The sequence below is a fragment of the Neopelma chrysocephalum genome, unplaced genomic scaffold (assembly GCF_003984885.1).
Source record: "Neopelma chrysocephalum unplaced genomic scaffold, ASM398488v2 Primary Assembly neopelma1_97222, whole genome shotgun sequence".
Taxonomy (NCBI): Eukaryota; Metazoa; Chordata; class Aves; order Passeriformes; family Pipridae; genus Neopelma; species Neopelma chrysocephalum.
Genome location: NW_020925863.1, coordinates 3,876,277 through 3,901,615, shown reverse-complemented (window position 1 = coordinate 3,901,615; position 25,339 = coordinate 3,876,277). Strand labels below are relative to the sequence as shown.

The 25,339-nt window shown below is 37.6% G+C and overlaps 1 protein-coding gene across 1 annotated transcript in view; it reads left to right on the top strand.

Moving 5' to 3' along the window:
* The window catches only part of PALMD (palmdelphin), a 49,972-nt gene that overhangs the window by 11,926 nt on the left and 12,707 nt on the right, over positions 1-25,339 (top strand). The window contains exons 2-4 of the mRNA XM_027671800.1: positions 12,883-12,928; positions 17,697-17,777; positions 22,216-22,346. Coding sequence (XP_027527601.1) covers positions 12,883-12,928; positions 17,697-17,777; positions 22,216-22,346 — 258 coding nt within the window. The remainder of the gene's footprint in view (positions 1-12,882; positions 12,929-17,696; positions 17,778-22,215; positions 22,347-25,339) is intronic.

Sequence of the window (25,339 nt, the reverse complement as noted above, 5' to 3'; positions counted from 1 at the left end):
ATCTCTCCAGGAGATGTTAAAAGTCAGAAGGTAATTGAAAAAACATCAATAAGAAATCTTTTCATATTGCCCTTGATTAAGCCATTTTTGTATCATCTAATTAGTCACTTACCTGAGCATGCTAAGAAATTTCTCAGGTTTTGGGAAGGATTTCATCATTTTGCTTTTGTCATTGCCCTGGAGTTATTGTCCATTGATTATAAGGTCAACAGAATCAGCTTTTTAAAGCCTGAAGCAATGGTGACTACACTCAGACCTTGTTCCATCAACTGCTTAATATCCCTCTTAAAAATCTCTTCTTGCATGCAGAAATTTCAATTTTCAACATCCAGTCACTGAATTTTGTTATCATTTTGCTAAATTTTGCCTTTTATTATCAGATTTCTGTCCGTAAGAAACAGTGTGTTCCGGAAAAACCAATTAACTCTCTATTCAATGAGTTAGACTCATTTTGCAGAATATAGTTACTATTAAATCCTTCTATTATTCTTCTCATAACAGTTCGGTGAGATTTCAGCATGCCTCTTAAAATATTGTCAGCAAAATTGGACAATCTATTCCCCACAACAGTTGCACTCATTCCCAAATACAGAGGAAGTTTCAAATTCTTTAGAACATTGAACATTTTAGCTACAGGTTTGCCATCAGAGTTAATATTCACCTGATGATTCAGCACGACTCCCAAGTTCTCCTCAGAATCCTGAGGTGTCAGGACTTGCCTTAATAGGAGGCATTTCATCCTTCCTAAACACGAGGCCCTGCTTTTGTTAGTATTGAAATAGATGTTGGTTATGAACATACATTCTGCTAGTGTTCCAATCACCCCATGCCAGGGAACTGTCATCTTTACTCCTTACCTCTCACAATCTGTGTTCTCAAGTTGGCTTTATGTAAATTTGATTACTAATACTATTTTCATTGATACCTTCATATCTACTCTATTACTTTTCCCAGAAGTGACATCATATCAGAGTGATGGAATTTATTTGCCATGTATTAGTACTCACTATATCACTTTCGTTTAATGCATTATTAAATCTTGATCCAACACTTTGCCTGAAACTGATGGTATTAGACTGACAAGCCAAAAATTATCTGGGTCACACTATCAGCTCCTTTAATAGCAATGCATATTTCTCTCAGAAATTTTGAACTGCAATATATGATACAAATTAAAGCAACAACTTTTTTTTTGAAGACAACATTTCTACTTCCTGTACTAAAGAATGGTTAAGAAAAAATTATTCCTCTCCATTCAAAAGAAAAATGACATCTGCAAAGGAGAGAAACCACAGTCAGGGCTTTAAGGTTTTGTGGAAGCAGTTTGTATTCTCTTCAAATATCACAGCAGCTTAGTTGGAAAGTAGCATATTTGATAGAAGTCACTAGAAAATCTGTCAGACTTTAATATGATGTGGTAGATGCATAAACTCTTTCTTGACTGTAGCATTACTCATTTTTCCTTTAATGCAGGACTGTGAACACTAATTCTGATCCCTCTATGTGTTGATGGGTGAGAAAAAAACATAACCTCCCCCAATTTTGGTGTTCACACAACTGCTCAAAATGTTGCCAATTTATTCTTTACTTCTGTATCACAAGTTTCTCTTGCAAAGAGTTTTTATATAGCAATGAAGATAAGCTGCAATTTCCTAGCATTTTTTATTCTTGTTTAAAGGAGCAAAGGAAAATTTGCAATTATTACATTATTTTCCCAGCCAATATATTAATCTTGCAACAAGAATTTTCTGTTCAAGATAACTAACAGGAAGACGTTACCAGTTGAGTCAGATGTTTTTAGATTCAGTTGCTTTGCATCGGTTTCTGTTTTTCAAAACAGTTGCCACAGATCCAGACACTGAAGAGTAAAAGAAGTCACTTACAGTTTGATTTACAAGCATAGTTTTTCTATTTCACAATGGCACATCAAGATTCAACCACTGGGAATACTGTACTGTTTCAGCTCTAATCAGTACTAGTTTTGAATTATAATAATTTTAAACTAATACTGTCATTTATATGATGTTTCTTATACGTGTAAGCCTTAAATAAAAAAAATAAGATTCACTTCCTTAGCACTACAAAACACGTGGAGCAATTTGTCATTTCTGATTTGCAGAGGGCCACGGCAAGGGTCTGTTTGCCATGTGTAGGCATAACTGTGAGTGAAGAAATATGAAACACTGCTAATGAAGGACCTTCGTGAGATACAGGAGTCCAAAGGAAAACAGAGATCTTCAGCTATTCCTACGTAAGGCTTTGTTATTGATTTGAGCCTTGTGAACCACAGTTTGAAAAGAAAAAACTCAAAACCCTGATTAGGCAATTCTAACTCTTTTACTTGTAATTAAGCAGATTGGAGGCAGATGCCATCAGAGACTCTCTAAACTTCTGAAGTGCTGAAATTAACCCAGGCATACTACTAATTTAGTCTACAGTTTGAGAATGCATGACAGATCTCAAACTGTTTATTAATCATCCCACATACACATGGAAAGAGATGGTACCCTGTTCATGAACTGTTGTCAACCTTTTCATTACTCATGAGAATCCAATTATTTAGAATGATTAAATGACAAAATAATTGAATAATCAAAGTTGGACAAACCAAAGAATTAAACTAATTTCTATCCCATCTTCATGCCTGAAACCGAGAGGATCTAGTTAATAGAGGTAACTGTAAATTAGAGAGATTAGTCATTGTTCTCACTAGATAGAAGTGTTCCTGTAAATCAGGCCAAGGTTTGTTGGTGAATCACTCAAAAGGTCAAGTAAGAAAATTAAAGGCAAAACTAGACTTATAAAAAATATAACTAAGAGGTTAACACAGGACTGTAGGATTTAACCTTTTTAGGATTCATTCATAGGATGCAGATAGCAGTAAAAGGGTGAGTGAGGTAGGGAACGGAACAGAAAGAGGATCCCAAAATGCTGATTTAGCACAGGAGGATTTGTGTCAGTCAATAGTATATTTGCCTTTTAAATATGTTTGACAAGCTGTACTACAGATAGCTTTTACCTACAGGAATTAGAAAATCACAAATGAATCAGTGCTTTCAAGAAAAGGTTAAGTAAAGAATTTAAAGTAATTTTCTACAAGAGAAACAAGAAGAATCAACAGTCAGGATGTTTTGCTGATTCACATTCCTCTTTGAAACCTCTTTGTAACCAGAATAAAATCCCACTTGCTTCAGTCATGCTCATGATCTTTCAAAGTCTGTCCTATATACTACTACTTGTATTATTCATGTTGTTTTTGAAACTGGCATTTAAATTTCACTCACTCAAAGACAGTCCTACACTGCGAGCATTACAAGCATTATACACAACAAAACCTAAAGGAACAAACATTTTCAGAATGTTTGCTCTTTCTCATGTTAGGGACAACTAAACGGGGAGATTCAAACTGTGTCGACTGCAGCCTGGCAGTGCAGACGGTGCTCACTGAGAGCTGTACCTCGGACCTTCCTCAGCAAATGCTGACAGAGGTAGGCAGATTTGCTCAGGCTTTATGGGATTAGTATAGGATAGGAGAAATACTAAGGATTAGGATAATGTCTAGCAGAAGTGGGAGGAGGAGGTGGGAGAGGTTGAGGCTCACACAAGGTGTTTTGGAAAACAGATGCTATCAGTTTGGAGAAAGCACCGGCCAGCAGCTCAGGTGTTCCTGTCAGTTTTGCTGAAGCTGTCCATAACAGTGAGGAAATTAAGAAAAAGGCTGCAGTCACAGGAATGAGGACTTGGAGGAAGAGTTGCTTTTAAGCCCCTACCAGGAACCACTGAACAGACCCATTCCACTCCCAGTGTTGTCAATTTTAATTGCGAATTTGCATGTGGTAGCACACAGCTGCAGTGTTAGATCAGCTCTGAAAAAACCAGTTAGTGAAAGCACAGGGCACTCACACAGCTCTGAAAATCCTCATTTCTCAAGTCAAGTCCCTAGTTCATTATCTGAACACAAAGAAACTAAACTAAATGTAGCCAGGAGCTGTGGTCACAAGGTGTAGAAATTTCTCCTTTTCTGATCTAAATTGCACTTCTCAAGAACTCATACACGTGTCTTACAGAATGGTTCAGTTACCTGCAGAAAGCCAGCAATTGGATCTCCCAATAAGGGGAGCTTGTTTCCAAAGTTCCCTGAAGCCAAATGGTTACTACAAAAGCCATTTGCTGCCTCTGTCAAGAACCACCGTGCCTTAAGACATCTCTTATTTGCAGGAGTTGTTCAATTTGTGATGGTAGAGGGATACTCTTAAAAATGCAAATTCATTATATTTTTTTTAATCAACTACGCCTCAACAAGTATTCAAAATAGGAGCCTGAAATCATGGCCTGTCAATATTTTATTTAAATATTTACAGAATTATGAAATTAATGACAGGCTAGAAGAGGATATAAGAAAAATGCCTATGTGATTAAAAGGCATTAATTTCTCTAGATAAGACCAACATATATGAAATAAAACCGTGTCAACCATGAAATAAATTCCATGGACTCAAACTGGTAAAAAGAATTACTTCAGAATAATATGAACTTTGATGTAGGACATTTCTTAGGACTAAATAGAACTAAGATGCCTCAGCTGTGTTTAAGGCCCCTTCAGACAGATTATTAGGTTCCCCCAAAGTCCCTCCCTCTGCCAGCTGGAGGTCTAAATTGATGTTATTAAAGTTGTTTGATCCATCTAATTTAGTTCTTCCATTTCTGAGCTACATTAAACAAATCAACAATAAACCACTGCAAAAATTACTGAGATTTATGGTACAAATTCCAAGCAATACTGATATAAGTGGCTGTTGCCCCAGAGAATGAATTATTAGTATGAAGATACCAATTATATCATACAATGGGAGAGAGGGTATTTCCATAAAGAATGTTCCTGAATCTCAGCAGAAAAAAAATGTACATGTATAAATAAATTCATTATTGACTTTTACTGATGTTTGAAGTGTAGACTATGTGAAAAGATGTTGATACTACTTACACATGGTATTCCTTCACTGAAAGGACAGATTACTGTGCCTGCTACTCATGCTTCTTCTCCCATTGATGAGTCCACTGGAAATTAAAAATATAAAACTTGTCATACAAGCACTGAGCAGCCATGAGATACTGACAACTTTTGATTGCAATCCTGAGCTGCATTAACCAAAATAAAAGAACAGACCAATGAAATAAGAGGGTGATGGCTGTTAACTAGCGTGGTTGGAGTGCTCCTGACTTTTCTTTCAACCATCAACATTAATTGTGTCCAATCCAGTGTGACTATAAGCAAGAAACGTGGATTAAATTTCTAACCCAAACCCCAACAGGTTTCTCAATTTCTTCTAACTGCATCAGCTGTACAATAAAGCTGGATCCACCTAGCAGCAAGCTGTTAACATACTTTGTGAAATGAGAAATTACCTGACAAGCCCCTTTTCCAGAATAACACAATGCATCAAACCCTTTTTAAAAAGTAATTTTACCTGCAGGCTAAACACAACAGTATTTTCAAATTTAAAAATGTTTTGTTAAAATAGATTATTAAAACAATATTTGACTCCAGCCTTTGCAGGCCATCAATCTCCAGGTGCATTGGGACAGTGAGAAATCTATAAAGACCGTAATGGATCTCCAAAGAGATCCAACTAAAGATCCTACTTGCTATGCTGAAGAGGCATTTGCAAAGACACTCTTCAGAAATAATGCCTAATGAAGCAGTACCATGAGCTGCAGATTAGTTTGGCTTTCCTTAAGTCACAGTGTAAAGAACCTGTTCACATCTGAGAAGATATGACAAGGAAAGAGTTTTTATATTCCCCAAAATATTCTTTCATACAACTTGCAGGCAGATTATTTTTTGCATTATTCATGAATGGTAATAAAATATTAACCTTTGATCTGCCAACACTGTTTCAAAGGCCTATTCAGCCTCCAGGGATAAGAAAAGTAAAAAAAGAAAGTTTCCCCACATTGCGTTAAATAGTCTGTAAAGGTAAATTTACATTTAACAGCCTAGTTTATCTAACAGTTTACCACCTTTCTTCCTTCTATTTTCTGTTTCTTCCTACTTGTTACTCCTCTTCTCCTGCTCTTTTCTCCTCCCCTGCATTTTCCAATAGGCACAGTTTCACCCTCTACCCTCTCCCTTTACCACATTTTGGCACTCATCAGACTTCTCTGGGCAATGATTTGACTTTAGCCTAGCAGTAGCCACCTTTTAGCTTGGTTAGTTGCCTGCCAGCTTAGTGAGCAGATTCAGTGAGCAGTCAGTCAAGAAAGCTGTGGGAATACATGTCCAGGACAGAGAGCAGCAGAATTCCTCTCCTCAGCACCACACGGTCAGTATATCAGTTCAAACGTCTCATGTAATTTCACCCTGAGTGAACACCAAGCAAACAGCAGAATATCACTAAGAGGATCCACTTCAGACTCAGGTGAAAAGAAGGAAGAATCATTCTGATAAGAAAATGTAGCTATGAAACAGGTCTGAAATCCTGACACTCAAAACAAATCTTGCAGGAAAAATTAGGAAATTGTATTATACCAAGTTTTTTGCTCCTAGTTAATAATCACCCCCTAAAGTAAAGGGTTAAGTAAATATATCATGCTGTGAGAAGCAGTAGTGAAATATCTGAATCTGTTGAATAACAGAAGTTGGTGACATACTCTCACAGGCATCCGGATGAGTACTCAGCCTCAGCTGCTTGTGCTGCATCCCTGGCGCTCCTCACAGCAGGCTCGGCCGGCCAGAGTCCCCTCCCCGTGTTATTCAGATGACCTACCCGGCCCTGCAAACGAACCGGGCACAGCTGAAACAGTTTGAGTGACTGACAAGCTGAGAGTTTTTCCTCAGCCGCCGCTTCCAAATAACAAACTCCACAGCAAAAACAACAGGTCTTCGATGAAGAAGCTAGGCCTGCATTTGCAACACCTGTTATTTGACATAAACAATCTTATCTCTGCTAACAATAAAGTTTAGCATAATTTTATTGTGTATTTTTTTCCGTTAATACTTGGAAAGGCTTACGCAAAACAAATTGTATGTGGGATATTTTTTGCCCACACACAGCACAGGATACTGAATATCTGGAAGCACAGGAAGGATTGCCAGAGTCTGAAGTCATCATGTTTCCACAGGAGTTTCAAGTTTCAGATAAATAGCTAAACACACATGCTTATTATACACGTCAGTACGAGGCCTCTCATGGTCTCTGGACCACTTGGTAAGGTAAGCCTGAGGCCTGCAGGGTGGCTGAGTTCATCTGGCCACTCATCACTGCCAGAACAGTCATGTTTCTTACACTTTTCTCCTCTCACTGCTCATCTTCCAGCTGGAATCCCATTCCTTCTTACTCCTCCCCTAATGCTACTGTTCCTGTCATCTCCCATTCAGCCTATGCAGCTCACTGACAGTGGACACTCAAGCATTTGAGGGTTAAGGTTTGCTTTTGGGTTTTCTTTTTAATTGCTCTCCTGACAGATTAGCAAATTTAATTGGTTCACAGATTAGTCAGACGAAAGGAAGCAAATGGAAAATGTGGCTGGAAGTGTGGGAGGAGAAAGCAGTAATTCCTCTTTGCTCTGCTGGGAGCTATCAGATAAGGTTCATCTCATCTTGCAGAACATCTGAGCTCCAGTAGCTCAGACCTTGCTACAGGCACAGACTGGTTAGGCAGCTTCTCAGAGGAGCAGAGGGAGAGCTCTGCCCATGCCTCCGGAGATGGGAATCAACTGACGTAACCTACACGGGTTGCTGAACGGCTCCACCACCTCCAGTCCTGTCCCTGTCTCTTCTGCAACACACTCTCCCCAGCTCCAGCTGCAGAAGGAAGGTTTTCTCCTAAAGAATTCCTACTTCAGCTCATGTCCTATAACAAATTATCTGTACTTCTAAGGCTTTCACCAGCAGCACTTGTACTCGGAAACCACACCTGGCACAAAGTGTTCACAAAAATGTCTTCAAGGCCCTAGTTTTGCTCTGCCATCTTACTGAAGCCACTTAGACCCAAACACCACTACTGTTCTCTTTGTGTTCTCCAACAGCATCGTGAAACCAGAATTAGAAGAATATAACATGTAATTTCCTTACTATTGACAGCACAGTACCTGTGTGGGTTTTTTTTACTTTCCCCAGGATTTGGCCCCAGTTATGGAGTGTTTGTTTTCACTTAATAAAACACAACCAAACTACACAACAACTAAAGCTGGTTCTCAGAGCCCTGCTAAACATTCCCCACACAGTTGGCTGGGTAGGATTTAAAACTCTGCCCTATTCTTAGAAGTGTGTATCTGCAGCAGTTGGAAAATGCCAGGTTGCAAGCAACACATTCCACATCATGTTTAAGGCACCGATCCTGAGTATTTCAGATTCTTTGTGGGTTTATTTATTTCAGTTTATATTTTAAAAAATCAACCAAAAAAAAAACCCACAAAAAAAATCCCACAAAACAAACACAGCCCTATCACTTATCTAGGTACCCAAACACTTTCTGTTCAAGGTCTCACATTTATTATCACCATAGTAATTACACTGAAACTATTCACTGAAGTGTGATTTTTTTAAGGTGCTTTGGAAAGCATCCCACATTCAGAGTTTCATAAAAGATTTCAAAAATATATGAGGCCAAGAACTGACAAGTGTCTGGGAACATCAAAAAGGCTACAAAAACCACGGCTATCTGATTAAAAAATAATCAGTGGACTTTGACGAAGTTCACTGTGTAATTTTAGAAAATAGGGGCAAGATGGTCTAATTTAGCACAATAGCATTTCTAGCTGGGTTCCACTGTGCATATAAGATACACACCTACCATAGAAGAGATGCCTGAGCCTGTGCTGCATTCTAAAACCTCTCTGTAATACTGGAAGGTATCTGAGCAATAGACGTATTATAAAATATGATTAAAACAATCAGTGTATTAAAAACAATTGAAGATAATGACCAAGAGCTGTTTCTTTACTTTGACTGTAATGATTTAATATATTCATAGTTATGAATAGCAACAGGAAGGGAGTTGTACCAACAGAAACGTAATAGTTCAAGGCTTTTCCTCCCAGAGATTCAGGGGGTGTGTCTACTCAAACAAGTAAAGGAGATAGAATTTAACTTCATAAAACTGTATAAAATTGAGATATTTGGACATTGTTTTGCTTCAGAGAGAGGACCCAAGAAATTAATTATGTTAAAAGACCTGCCTAATAGGGCAAAAATTGGCCTTCAAGGCAAAATTTAATCCCTCCTGAGGGGTGGCAGATATTTTATTATGAACTTCCTCTAAGAACCTAAAATGTACACATTTTTTAAAATTTCAAATGTATAATTTGATGGAGGGACAAGAGCCTTCTTTTAGATTTCCAATTTTCTGTTTCTTATTGGCTTATTTTTCACTTTAAAAGGCAAAATCATGGTTCCAGCTGAAGAAAAGACCAATCGACTGAGGCATCCCCCATACCAGACCTTTGGGTCAATTGGCAGGATGGCTGCAGTAAACATTTTCAATGAGCTCTTCACTGAAATTTATCTTCTCTCCATTCCTGCTGTTAGAGATTTAAGGCTACATGCAAACAAATGCATAGTGGCAGCACATTTGCCCACTGCAAGAATATAAAATTCTCTTTGATGCCGAGTCCAAAACAGCCTTTTCCTGTTTCAAACACAGTTACCAAAGGCAGCTCATCACAAAGCAAAATAATCAAAATAGTTAAGATTCAAAAAATGTTGGTTCATGAACTCAGTAACCACTCTTTCCAAAAAGTACAGGCTATGTTTTCAGCTGATAACAATCTGATCAACTCCAGTCACTTCAAACTCACTTTTCAAAAGAGTGACTTGCTCCTTACCTTTAACACGATGTTTCTTCTCAGAGGCAATTGTTTGTTACTACAATAATCTATATCTCACTCTATGTGTATTACCCTAGGTTAATGATGTACAAGGAGGAAGAGTAGAACTGAAGACAGTTTTGTATGTAGAGTATGGCCAGGGAGAGCTGCTACAGTTCTGAAGTGACAGCATTTCTCTGTTCCAGTACTCAGACATTGCTCCAGAAATGGACAACAAAAATTGCATTTTCAGATGTGAAAGTGCTTCTGTGGTCCTACTTCCAGATTTTGGTTCTGGATGTTGCATTCTTCTAAATTACAACCCTCATTTCTGTAAGAATTCAAAATGCAACTCTTTCACCTTGTGCTTTGGATTTTCATTATTACTGCTACATTAGGTACACAGTGCAAAATGGAGATGAACAAAGGAATAAGTGAAGCCAAAAAATCCACCTTGTATGACTCAACATATGATACAAAAACATTTTCTGCATAACTCAGGGAACCTATTCTACCAAAAGAAAAATACACTTCCCCCCCTCACCCCCCTTAAAGTTGCAGATTAGGTAGGTGGTTTCCTCTGGGTATGTTTCTGGCAGGCAAGTTCTGAAAAACCTTGTTCCAAGAATCCTGCGGACTGAAAACACAGCTGTTTGGATTCACTGATCTAACCTTTACTCCATGGATACTTCTATTGGTGAAGCAGGCTTAAGAGCAGACAAAATGACAGCTGGTCCATTCCTTCTCTTGCACATAAATCCCAATTAGAATAGGATTAAGATAACTGGAAAACAACCTATTGATTGAATAAGAAATCCTGCCTAGCAAGGAGATATATATGATTTAAACAATTTAAAATGTTTCAAGTGGCTTTTAAATACTCTCTTAATAATGGTCACTTAAAAAGGGAAGCAACATTTTAGAAAACTCCTTCAGGCTACCTCAGTCTACTGGTTTAGATTAGGAAAAGACACATTAAATACTCTTCTGGTCTGTAGCTATATAACATCCACAAGCAAGGTTCTTTAAAACATTTAAATAATTTTAGGGCATAAATTTAGGAGAATATTTTAGATCATAAAAATTTCAAGCAATGCAATCCCATTGATTTTAGTTTGATCTTGAAATACAGATCTCATTCCTCCACCCATTGAGAATAGATCCCATTTATATCAGAGTACAAACTCTGGCCCGAACCAGACTTCCTTATTTCTGATGTAAACATTTGCTGCTTTAAATATTTTTAAGCATTCCAAAGTCCACATATGCACTTAAATTTTAAGATGAACTTCACAGAAGTTAAACATGAAATAAGTGGGGGGGAGGATCAAAATATGATAAGGCAGACTATACTAACTTATGAAAGCTTAAAGAGAAAGATTGTCTCTCCATTGGTTTCTGCAGCAAGAATTCATTTAATTCCATGTGGTGTTCGAATTCGTTCTTAAATCCATACACCAAACTCATATAAATTCCCATGTAATCTACCTCTTGATACACCTCAGTGTACTTGCCTTTGAACTTCACATTTGCTTTTATGCAGTAATTTTTTAAATTTCAGGTGCTGACCAAATGAAGTATATATTAATATTTAAAAAATAGAAATAAAATCTTCACTGGAGAATAAAACATGGGGTCTCTGCAAGTTTGAACAAAACCTCAGGGTGGATCACAGTATAAACAAAACATTAAAGCATCCTTAATCCCAGTGCAGAGGGGGATAGTCTGCTCGTGTATATGGGTGAGTGATGACATACTAGAAAGGTGAAATTGAACTAAATATCGATTTCTATTGAATTATAAGGCTGTATATTCACCATCAAGTGTGCAATTCTTTAGCATCTTAGAATTTGCTAGTAATGAGCCTGATTTGCCACCAAGATTCAGGTCACTGTACTGATCTGTAAAATAAACCCCCTCACCAAATCCTGCTGAGTGTAGTCATCTCAATGAATTATCAGGTAAAAACCCAAACATGCTGACTGGCTTTCCTGCTTGTGTCCTTACAAAGACTTGAGTTACGTGATACTGAAGGTAACAAAGGGATTCCAGATTCACATTACATCTTTATGCTGTTTGATTTGCTTAGAATTTTTTTCCACAACTGGATTTTCCTAGGGCAGTTCCACTTGTTCTGCAAGTTTCCTAGATTGATTTTGGATGGCTGACTCTCACTTAGGTAAATGAAAATGTCAAAATGTACACCATCCCTTAAGGCACATAGTGCTGTTTTCAGCAGAAGGCCACAGCAAGTCAGCTGAATGGAAATGCAGCATGAGAGCCACTGGCATTTTACACTCATCTTGGTAACACTGAAATGATGATCCTGAAATCCTTACTTAGACAAAGCTTCCCCTGAGTCCCAGATAGCTGACCAGTAATTGCACAGATTAACACTAGCATTCAATGACAGACCTGACTGTTTAAAGTTTATCTTACTTTAGGTTAGCAGTTCTAAAACATCCTTCCAGCTATGAATACAGCCTTTCTAAAAATTTTATCTAGGAAACTGAATTAAAACTACTATCTCAAAAAAACCCATGCCATCTACAGTGCTAGTATTACATGTTAAAACACATGCAGGTGAAATAAGTTTAATGAGAAATGGGAATACTTAATAAGTTTTAAATATCTGTTTATCACCAGAAGCATAAAGAAAGAAAAGAAAGAGAAATAACAAAATAATAAAAGTTTACTTCTACCATGGTCCTGTAAGATTCTGTTTTGGGCATTTAAGAGTTAAAGAAGCAGTGGCACGCTAACCGAGCACATTAAAACAAAGAGTTGGCAGCTTCTGAAGGAAAAGGGCTTGTGCTCCACTGTTCCAACTTGTCAGTCAACTCATGCCAGCACTCTCCTTGTCTGCCTCCTCTCCACACCCTCATTACATGTGTCTGTCTGGACTGATCTGCTCATCTGTTCAGGGACTCTTCTGACAAGTCAAAAAATTCTGCCTTCTCTCTCCTCTGGAATTGGATCAAATCACCTCAGCTTTTTTTGTAGCCCCACCAGGAGGCTTTTTGCTTATGGTCTGATTCTGTTTACCTTCACCACTTGTCTGTTTTTGATTTGTAGAATGGAGGAAGCCGAATTGCTGAAAGAAAGATTCCAGGCCATAACAGTAAGTGCTTACGATTATAACTTGCTACTAGAAAAAAAAGGCTTAGAAGTAGCATTGTCTTAATGAGCTGCTGTGTGTTTGCTGAATAATGATTTATCCCAGGACAGAAAGAGACTTTATGTCTGCTTGAAATTGTTATTTTTAAATACTGGTTTATAGGCTATTGCTTTAAAACAGTCTAAGTTGCCTGTACTGACTTTATTATGGGTTGTATTGCACTTTAAAATTAAATTCAAAGCACTGAAAGTATGTGTGCAAATCACTACTGGACAGTCAAAAATACACGCTACTGTCATCATACTGAATATTTGCCTGAAGGTCAAAAGGCAGCTAGAGAATTCCAGAACAAATCAATTTTCTCATTTCACAACATGACTGATAGATTAAAGACTTTTGGCTTGCATTCTGGAATTAAATTTAATATCTGAATTATTGATAATCTATCATAAGTATTGCTGCCTGGAAAGTAAAAAAGGACAAGCTTGGATTAAGCAGATTCCTATCTGTCAGTTTTCAGAGGAAGGACTCACTGGAGTTTATGCAGAAGACATTAGAAATCATTTCCAGTTTCTCTTCTAAAGGGAAATCTGAGTCAAAAGATTTATAATTCGTAAAAGGTATTATTGAGCTATTTTTAAAGTAATATAACCTGATGTAACAAAAACTGGCTGAATCCTAATTCACCTCTGATTTGATCTCCACTGAAACTTATTCAGTTACAAAAGAATTGAACTGAAGCAAAATTTGGCCCTATGGGATGAAAGGAAACCTCCAGAAGGATCACTCACTCTCTCAGGCATTTGTTTAAAAACAAATGATGGAAACAGAGATATTTTTCATGCTTTTAGCATGACAGACTAGTTGTGAAACAAACACTACTGGCAGAATAAATAGTGGGCAGAGTTAAAAAAAAAAAATCTCATTGGAATCAAAATAAATGTGAGAAGGGTAGCTGGAAATCTACAGGAATCTAATAGGTTGGGGTTTAAGTTGGTTGAGTTTTAATTGTGGCACTTGATAAAAGCCAACAGATCCATTTATCGTATTTACTTGAGACTTGACGCAAGCCCACAATAGGGTAATTTGAAATGTTTTAGAGGGTTTAGAGTACATTGGTTTGTTTAACTGTAGTGGTGCTTGAACCAGGGTCAGAACCTGGACTTTGTCTTTAGAGTATGGGCTCAAAAGATAACAACTGTTTTGGCACTCCAGAGAAGTCCAGGCCTTGCAATGTTTTAGACTCCCTGGTATCCAGGAGAAGGAATGGGGCAGCACGTTTGCCTGACGAGGACTCTGAATATGCTGGAGTTAGTGGCCTCCAGCTGCACCTTTGGCGCCAGATGAATAATGAAGAAGTATTTTTTTAAGAAACTGGGGCAGCTTCCAGTGTCTTGCATTACAAGAAATAGGAAATCATATTTAGGCCATGACTTCATTTATTACACTTGCTGTGTAAAGAAACTATTTGTTCTCTACTTTCATCAGTGAATAGCATTTAATTGAAACACTTGAAGTATTTGTTCTAATAGACTGCAGAAATGAAGCAGCCCAAATAAGGTGAGGTTATCTTCAGGCTTAAGAATCTGCGGTATGAGTTGTCTAAGAAAACAGCACATTAGTTACAATTGCAAGCTACTCAGTGGCTCTGGGAAGATTTGTCTCAAGTAACATGCCTGGGAATTTCCAGTGCTACCTACTAGATGTTTGCTGTAAAGGATCTGAGGGAAAGCAAGGGGCATTCAAAGCAATAAACAACTGCACCTGCACTAAACCTGACTGGTTTCTGTTGTTAAATGCCTGGCTTCTTGACAGCATCTGGCTCGCACAGAGCTAAGTAGGGGCTTTCAAACCGTTTTTCATATCTTCTTTATGTAGCAAATAAATTAAAAAAATATTACTTTATTATTATATATTTTGATGCTCAAATGGCTCTGAAAAAGAAACTTTTTTCTTTGTTATGTAGCTTCCACCTGCTGCTGGTGTACACAGAATATAAAAACTAAAACATCAGATGCATCCATTTTATTAGTGAGATTGTAATATCTTAAAATATGAAAGCTGCAATGTTTTTAATGTTTGATGGGGTTTAACGTTTTTAATTTCTGGAAAATTATATGAAAAAAAATATATTAGCTAAAACATTAGCTGCTCCTTTGACTGACAGTACGTGGCATTTGCCATGGGACCAAGACCACCAACACTGGCACCACTGTAGAACACCGCCACAAACTAATGGACTTGGCACACGAGACACTTCACAAGACACTGCTCCATGGATGCGTTTCCCTTTCTTTCAGACAGATCCACTTGAGAACACAATTCATTTTTACTCTCAAAAGTCAGGAAAGTTTCCCACCTGTTTCAGTAGAAGTGAAAATTAGGAGCAAGGCTCAAGTCTTACCTTGCATTGATGCACAAGAGAAAGGAACAGCTGAAGGTGCTTTTTCATAAAAAGCAATCCTGCTCACAGTAACAAGAGCATAGTAAGAGAGGATTCAAGGATTTCTGCCAGAAACATGATTATCTACAGGGGCACAGCATGAAGTTTGGTAGAAGCGTGGATCACTTAGCTATCCAGGAATAAACATTTATTCCATTAGATAAGTATAGTATAGTCAAAGCTTTGTAAAGCAAGACATGATGTGCAGACAAGTTTTCTAACAGGTTTTAAAAGTTATTCTGGCACACAACATCAAATAGATTCCTCATACTTTTTAGCTTCTGGAATTAGATTAGAATATATAGAGATATAGACTAGATATATAAAAGGCAATCTATTTCAATTTCTGGATAATTGTATAATGGATATTTAATACAAACCAGTGAAATTAAAACATGCTAGAACACCAAAGGGTACAAGTAGGAAGCTTTCAGAGAAAAAATATTGGACGTAAAAGAAACATAGACCTTAAAAATAGAAACAGGCAAAAGTTTCCCTACTGCATGAGTTCCTTATTACAGAGTTAGTTTAAAATCCAGTTATTTATGCCTTTACACTCTGATTTCTGTCTGCACAATAGTTTGTGTACCAATTCTCATTTCAGACTCCCAAACTCTTATTACATCTTCACCAGTACAAAAAGAATATTTAAATTCACTTAGATTATTTTTAATAGTATAAAGCAAGTAAAAGTTCATTTTCTGATTAAGTGTCTTACCTAGAACCTTAGTATAGAGAAAAAAAGGTTTCCTTAAGAATTGTAACAATCTGTAAACAAAGCTCTTGACACTCGTTCACCTACCAAATCCCAGCATACTACGAGTAGTGCTTGGCCACCTGTAGTCCTGCCCTCCATCTCCACAAGGCTAGGTGGTTTCTTCTGCTTCCTGTCCTTCAACAAAGCATCCTTAGAGCCTGTGGCCACACTGCTAATTTCTAATTTCCAGTAACAGCAAAGTGATTCAGCCAAGCACACCATGTCTCTTCCTGTTTCCAAATCCCAGATCCTAGGGAAATGGTGGAGAACAACTCCCAACCTTACATCCAGCACTTCCTTACTGACTTTCTACACTCCTTACACACAGCTTGTTCCTCAGGTGGGCTGGAAGGGCAAGCCTCTTCCTATATTTGTGAAGAACTTAACTCCTTCCAAAATCATACTTGTCTGAAAACAGACTGCTAAAAAAAAAAAAAAAGCTATCAGTTTTTTAACAGAACCCAGCTGTTCTAATTGAAAGGAAAGAGACATTAGCCTCCAGTCAGCAAACAATTCTGCACAGAACAAGAGAAGATTCCATTTACTTCTCTAAAACATACCAAGAAACAAGTGCAAAATGTGCCGTGCCAAACAACAGAATTTTACAGCATTAAGGCTGGCCAAGAGAACAGCCTATTAATACATCTTATAAAAGTTAGTTTCATTTGGCATGATTTCTTTCCCACTAGCTGCTGAGGACACAAAGTACTAAATCAGCATTTGGCCTCATACAGAGGAGCCACAAGGATACTCTATGTGGCAGTGCTATCCAAAGACATGAGAGGCTCAAGCATTGCCAGCGTTCAGACTCTGTTCACCCATTTCCTTTTTTCTTCAATCTGTAACAAAAAGGATGAAGGTGGCACTATGACAGATCAGCACTACTTGAGGTTTTTCCTTCTAAAATTCAGCAACCATGAAAACAGCCTGTGCACAGGCAAAAATTTTATTTTTTCTTTAATTGAGAGGTAACAACAACATATATGAAGCATACCACATTTCTCTGTGTTCATCTTTACCATTATCTGACTAACAAAATAAATTTCTAAGTCTTTGTTTATTCCTGTTTATTTCAGCTATTAGCCACAAGATACATAAACTCAGTGCTGGATTCACCGACAGCCCATTTCATTTAGTGATGTATCACAGCTGCACAGTGCAGACCATGCAGGCTCTTTCCTCTCCTAAACCATGTGTGGGCTGCCTTAGGAATTTGGGTCAGGTCCCATTTTTAGTCTCACTCTGCATGTACAATTCTGCTCAAATGGACTTTCTTCCTGTTTTCTTCCCCAACCCTTCCTAAGAGTAAATAGTTTCTATTTTGTATCATCCCTCCTTTGTGGTCATTAACATGTTTAAACGTACTTTGGAGACAGAGCAGTGGAAACCACACCTGCGCAGGACATGAGCTGTCGCTGCAAAGAATTATGCACTGCCTAAGCATCACCTAAGCTTTAAAATAAGGCTTTATTTGCATGGATTGATTTCACCCTACTGAACAACACTTAAACAATATTTTTGTTAACAAGTAGTTTCTCTAAACAAAGTTTTATTGTTCTCTTAATTTGTAGGACAAAAGAAAACTGCAAGAAGAAATTACACAGAAACGTCTAAAAGTGGAAGAGGAAAAAATGAAGCACCAACATTTAAAGGTAAGTAAAGTGTTGGATTTATGTAACTATAGATAGCCTCAAGTAACACAGCATGAATAAAGGCTTTGGATTTTGGAGTGCAAATCTTCATGCATTTAAGTCATGCTTTCACTGTCAAATTTTCACAGCTTTTTGGAGTCTCGCCAGGACTCCATTTGACTTTAATAAGCATCATTCTTTGAAAAAAATTACATTCCAGAGCTGGTGTTATTTGATCACTTTCATGGCATAAAATGAGATCATAACCAGGAATAACTCACAGATGAAAATTAAGCCTCACATGTCAGACTGGGCGTGTTCACTCCCTAATCCCACTACAGCACCCTTACTTGGTACAGGGTGCAGCACAATCTAAGTCTAATTGCACTGTTTTCTACAAAAAAGCAGCCTATTTTTTGGGGGCGGGTTATAGGCTTTTGTCAGTTTGTTTAATGACTCTTTAGTAAAATAATGCCACTTCTTTATATATTATGAAAAAGAAAAAGAATAAATGATGCAAATATTTCCCTCAAATATGGCCTAGTAAACTCAAGATTACAAATTCCAAGTTACTAAGAAACTAAAAGATGCACCTCTGCAGAGACTTGAAATTGCAGTGATTTCTACCCAACACCACTATGCTTTAAATGTCTGTTGCAGTTTGGCAGTACGTGTCATGTAGGGAGATAAGACAAAATCTGTGCTTCTAGAAATATGCAAGTCTTGGTATTTTACATACCCTTTTCATTATGTGAGCAGATAAACAGTTTCAGGAAGATATGTTGAATCTAATACCAGAAGCGTGGCACGTCTCCTCCAGGAAATGTGAGAAAAGCATATTTAAAACAGACTCCTCTTCAAAACAGACACCAGATCCTGGGTTTCATCCACCCTCTTCTTTTGTGTCAAGCCAAAAAAAGGAGAAACTATGATAAACTAGTTCACTAGTGGGCCAGGAGAGCCAACACAAAAGTCACCCATGATCAGGTTTTGTTGGAAGGTAGTTACTCCAAGGACAGGCTTGACCAACTGTGTAACATCTTATCTAAAAGGAAGAGGAATATCTTTTCCAAGTCCTGTAACTATTGAGCAGCAAACATGTGACTTTCTTCACCTTGCTATGTGGTTAAATGGAGTATTGAAAGTTATGTTTCAAGTTTCCACGTCTATAAATTCAGAATGACTCTTTTGCCCTTCTTTATAGAAGGATAAACTGATCTGTTCTAGACAACCAGCTAATCCTCACTGCTCCTGTGTGCAGCCAGAGCCTTAGGGCAGTTTCCTTACAGATTTAGTACATTTGTAGATAAAATTAATAGGTACAATGGAGTTTTAAAAGTTAAGGAAACAAAACCCCACCTTGCACTTACTCTGAGGAAGTTTTATAGAGTTTTTACAGAGGCTACAATGCTCCTGGAAAAATGCTACTGAAATAGTTCTCATTTGGAAGAGAACAGAGGATATGATTCCTTCACCTGTTCCATGAAAAATCATCCAGCAGAGTTTTTAAATTAAAATCAGTTGTATTGCACATACAAAGTGAATCAAGGATCTATAGAGAAAATTATTCACTTGGCAAAGAAGGATCAAGCATACATTTAAATATATATATGTAAGGTGTATAAATACATACATATCACTAGCTATTTGGAACACCAAAAATGTAAGTTACTTTTTACAACTAAATAATAAGACAGGTACCCAATGTCAAATGCAACATTACTGCTGAACATCCTCTGCTTGATGCCCTAGAAGTTTTGTCCTTTAATGAACATTTATGCTTCAGACTAATCCAGGTATTTCAGTGGAGTAAAACAACAAAAGGATCTAGTGCATAAATTGCTTTAAAACATACTTAGACTTTTAAAACATTAGGACACGGTAAGTTTTATAGAAGAATCATTTCCCTAGTGACTGATCTCACTCATTTACACTCTTACCCGTTGCACATAGTGAAATCTAGAGCTCTATGACTTACTGAACATAACTCGCACCTGTCCCCTAGGTTAGTAAATCTCACTGTCATATGGATGTTCCTGTTAGCTGGATATCACTGTCCTGTTCCTCATTTTGTCCTTCATTCCTATTTATAACCCTTAGCAACAGGTTTATTAAAAGGCTGTTGTTTTTTTTTGGGGGGGGGTTGGAGGGTGGGTTTTTTAAATTTTTTTTTGTTGTGGGTTTTTTTTAAAAGCCTTCCTTTTTGTAAATAGGAATCTGTGCCCTGGCTTCCCAATGACTCTGTTTGCTATCCCCAAGCAAACTTCTTTCTAGTAAGACAGGGATAAGGCATCATAACAGATCTTAGTTACCTGGTAGAATTATACTGGAGAAGAAATATATATCTCTTACATGTGCACTTCTGCCACATAAAGTAGAGGGCATGCAAGCAAATACATCTGTGTGGATGGGGCTGCACAGAACTGCAAGGGGCAATGGGGGCTGCTAGTGAGGGTACAGGGCAAATTTCATCAAGTAATTCTAGATGCACCAGCAACTAATTCTTCCTTCTGCCTGGAATCCTTCTCACTGAGGCAAAAAGAGAAAGGACCAGACAGAGTTGCTTGACATGCAGTCAGCGCTGATTTACATGTACTTTCCACAGGCTTTTATAGTTTAGCTTATTAAGTTTCTGGCTTCTGACAATGCCTGAACTCCACCAGTGCTCCCCTGTAGGTGCTAGTCACACACCTCCTTGTTCCAGTAGTTAACAGTGTTGAACTACATTTTCTGTGAAAAACTGAAAACTACTTATGCCTTCCCAAAAATGCCACAAGGTGAACTGCCACAGCCCTGCAAGAGCAAGACCCACAAACTCAAAACACCCTTGCCTTCCAGTGAAGGATGAATCTTTCAGTGCTAGTCCAGCCCTGTTAAGGACTACAGTGGAGTTACACCTGGAGCACACATCATAAATTATTCACAGAATTTGCAGAATATTGTCACACTACTCCTGATGTGACCATGAACTACAAAAAAAAATATTATTCCTTTCATTTAAGTGGTCAGCACTCTGGCCATTCCCAAAGTCTTACCACATCATAATGTATAAGTATCCCTTTCCCTTAACATACTGAGCCTAATGCCAAATGAAAATGCTTTTATGTCAGTGCTATAACACGTGCATGACCTAGTACTGAGATAGAGATATTTTGCCATGGAAGGAAATGCCAGACAGCACAAAGAACCTGGCAGCCCTAAAGCAGCTGCTCCTGCACTCGCTAGTGCCACTGCCTGAATGGAGCAGACTTGAAAACATCTTTTATTCAAAGGCTGTTTCCAAATACACAATGTGTCATTCTTTTAAAAATGGCTAATTAAATGAAAAAGGTTACATGGCATTTAGTTGGGAGCAGCAGCAAACTACTCTAGAAAAATGCAAAAATAACACTATTGTATTATGCTTGTATTTGGGGAGTTTGTTTTCTTGGGCCTAACCCTATACATACACAAAGCTTTTGTTGATTTCAACAGATGTTATCGGTTTCTGAGGTCTACAGTGGCAGCCCTGCTGTAAATCTCACAAGGAACTATAGATTTATTTTTGGAGATATCAATGCTAGACTAATTCAGTTCCATCCAGGATCAAAATCTCACTTTCTAGGAGCCCTACTTATCATTAAAATCTAAATAGCTTGATTGAAAGGGAATTAATAACAGTGTTCCCTCCAGCTTGAGAACACAGTATTTTGTGGTCAATAGGAGTTGTGCCAACACCAGGCTACATGCATCTACCAGATCTCATAGAACTATTCTATTAAAATCTGCATTTATTTAATTACAGCCTAAGACACAACTACCAGGTAGTGCTGCCAAGTGATTCTACAGAGAGAGTCAAGCCTCAGGATTGTCTGGAGCAGCCCTTATTTCCCATAGATTTCCTAGGATCCAGTGTTGAGAGATAGAGAGAAAGAGAGAGAGAATACTGTCCTGAGGGACTGAGGCAACTGTAAACATTGCTCTTACATCCCATAGGTAAAAAAACAAATTAAGAAAAAGGCACCATGAAGTGCTACAGACTTCCCAACAAGCCTGTTCCAGACATACTTTCTATGACATCATATATGTCACACATCAAACAACTGCAAAACTGCTTTTAAATGCAATCAGATCCAACATACCTGTTCCTCTGCCAGTTGGACCTCAGTAATAACCTCACGTAAAGTACACAATAAACAGAAAAGAGTAGGAAGCAACAGTTTAAGTGACTCAACACAGGATGCAGGCAGGGATTCCAACAGCCACTGCAAGCAGCACTGAGGTTAATGCAGCCTTCTTTATCAGAGCTGGCACAGCTCTGCCTCTAAGCAGCAGTAGTCAAAATTCAATTTAATCAGGTTGCCTTATGCCAAATAGAGCACAAGACTGTGGATTGGGTCTCTGGCATCAAGACAAATACAGTAAATGGTTGAATACCCCAGCTTTAGGGTTTGCTTATTTGTCTGTTTTTCCCCTTCAGAAAAAGGCCTTGAGAGAAAAATGGCTCTTGGATGGCCTAAGTTCTATGACTCCAAAAGAGCAAGAAGAAATGCAAAAGCAGAATCAGGAGGACCAACAACGGACTCGTGAGCTGGAACAAGACATTTTCAGGTAGGGTAATACCCCTGCCCTTGGGTCTGGGTTAAAATGGTCCCTTCTGAAGAGTCCCTTATTTTGTAAAAGATTAAAACTTCAGCAAGGGCTAAACATATCTAGTTTACACAGAGTAAAGTAAACTTTGTTATGTTTTGTAGTCAGCTAAAACTATAGAATACACAATGCAAGCTTCCATACTGTGAATTTTATCAACTGTACAATAAATATATTGCAGAGTATTTGTTTCTCTAATTCCAGATATCCCTTCCGTGGTGTATTCAATAGACATAAGCCACAATATATGGGTTTTGCTCTGAGATAGCAATTGTTGAATCAGAAGTTAAAAATAACAGTAGATAGATTTAAAAATTCATCAGTTTTACTAGGTCCTGCACAGCCTTTAGTACCTGGCTTTCACCATAACACAGCACTTCACAAGAGTACAGGCTGCTTAGCCCCAGTAATATCACTTGCCTTACCTTCACTTTTCTATGCTGTTTTGTACTCAATTTATTCCCAGAAGCCTGCTATAGCAAAGGTCTTTTCCTACCTTTCATCAGAGATGTTCCTACAAATCTCATTGCCTAGTGCCTCCCTATCACATAGGGCTAACATTGAGACTGCAAAGTCTCACAAATGACGCCTTTATTTACTAGGAACATGATTCTAGGTTGATTGATAACCACAGTTGTAGAGTCTTTTGGTACTGTTTTTGCAGTAATTGTCCTGAATTTGTCATCAGCTCAGTGGCTTTAATTTTTATTTACTTAGATATCAAAACTGAACACACGTAGTGGGTTTTACTTTTCTGAATATAGCCATTTAAACTTTTTTTAGGATTACTAGAACTTATCACTGTTACAAATAGTGAAACAGTAATTCAATTAGAGTTTCAAACCTGAAAAACACCTTTAATTCATGTAGGAAAATTAGCATCAAAGGAATATTCCCTCTGCTTGAGATCTATAGAACCAAAACTTAACAAGGGGTTATAAGTTTTAAAGTTTAGCTTTCAAAAAAGATGTCCGTAGGAATTTGAAGGAAGATTTTTAAATATATTTGTGCTTTAAGGAAGGAGAAATCAAAGAGCCAAACCCATCATTGGTCCCCAGTTGCTTTCTTAAACAGGGAATTTTGTGTATGTGTGTGTTTGTTGAGGTTTTCTGTTTGTTTTGTTAGTATTGGTGGTTTTTTAATTTCTATTTTTATGCCTGCTTTTAGCAGAAATGTAGGTAGGTATGAATTTGTTTCCTGCATAGTTCCAGATTCAGTTAATTACAAGCACAAGTAATGTTTGCATATCTAGGCAGCTGATCATGTGACCATAAACCAGCAATTTAAATGCTAATGAAAATTAATTAAATAAATTTACTTGCAACTGTAAGCACTGCAGTGGAAAAAAAACTCCAATAAATGTTTGCTTGCAGTTGCTGGGCGTTCTCCTCTTATTAAAAACATTCTTCTTTTCCCAAGAATATAAGGCTATTTGTTTTATTACGCTTGTTCTTTAATAAAACCTGAGTGGTTATTCTTATATTTTTTTATATATGCTGCTCTTTCACAGCAATTTATTTTTTCATGGCAAACTAAGCATTTTCACAGCTATTTGTTGTTAATACCAGTGTTACCAACCAACTTTCCCTGTCTGTGACCTTTTCCTGGGAAGTTCCAAGAAACTGCTTCCTCCTTAAAATGATTCCTATTTCTTAACATAGATCTGAAATGATGATTAACTGACAAGGACAGTATAACACAAAATGACACGCTGTCTTCACTCTTACTATAATACAGGTATGACATATCCTTAGAAAAGAAAATCAATACAGAAATGCTCCCTATTACATTCCTGAGCCACTCTGGTTTTAATTCACCATTGGTGAAGTTCTAAAGACACTTTAGATGTCTATAAGACCTTGATATCAAAAGAAATATTTTCATTACTGATATATTTACTTTCCTTAGAAAACAATATATACACACCTTAGCCTTTGGCAGCTTTTATCTTCACAATACACAGAGGACTCGGACAAGGACATTTGATTTTACAGATGGAGAATGGAGGCAGAAGAGCATACCTGGAGTCATGTGAGAACTTTCCTCTGAACTAGGAATTTACATAGGTTTATTCACATCAAGCATTTTTTGCTATAATTTATATTTCCTACCATTCCTCAACAGCTGTCTAGCAAAGGCCTCTAGAAAAACATCCATGTTGCCTTTCAAATAGCATTACATTTTGTTTATACATACCAAGGACAGTTTCAAACCAGCCAGTAGCAATACAGAAACCTAGTAATACAGAGTTCAGTGTGAACAAAGTCCGCTTAAAAAAAACACAAAATATGCACTATTCAGTACTTGCACAGGGCCTTTGCTATGCCATAGATATCACCCAAGCAAACAAAAGCTTGCTTGACCTTTGACCTATCCTGTAAATCAAAGATTGCTGACCTGATCATATTGACATGTTATACAGTAAAAGTAAAAAATTTTGAGAGGCTCAGTAAATTTTTTTCTTTTAAGCATCTGACTGTTAAAATTCCCTTGATTCAGATACATTCTGTCCCCTGTGATGATTGTTCCACATGGGTTTTATCTTCAGTTAAAAAAAAACTGAATCACTTTAAAGACTTTTTGAATACCCAATACAGTCTTCGTTTCTTTCTGCTGAGAGGACAATTGCAATTGCACAGATTTACAGTAGTGCCATGATCCTTCCCATCATTCTCCTAAATGGGACCTCTGTTTTGAAACTTTACTCCAGTGTCAAGTTGAGCTACTGTATGTCTGCTAATCAGTTCAGGTCTGAGTAATTTTTGACAAAAGGGAGAGTTCCATTCCCTGTAACAAAGACAAAACAGTGAATAGCAAGTGGCCTGAACCACTTTGCAGACAAATGGTTGAATGCTTTGGTTGCAGACAAAAAAAAATTGCATTTACATTATCAGTTCAATTAACCCTCTTTACATGTTAGAAGCCTCAGTGAGCAAGCGAACACATCCTGATCA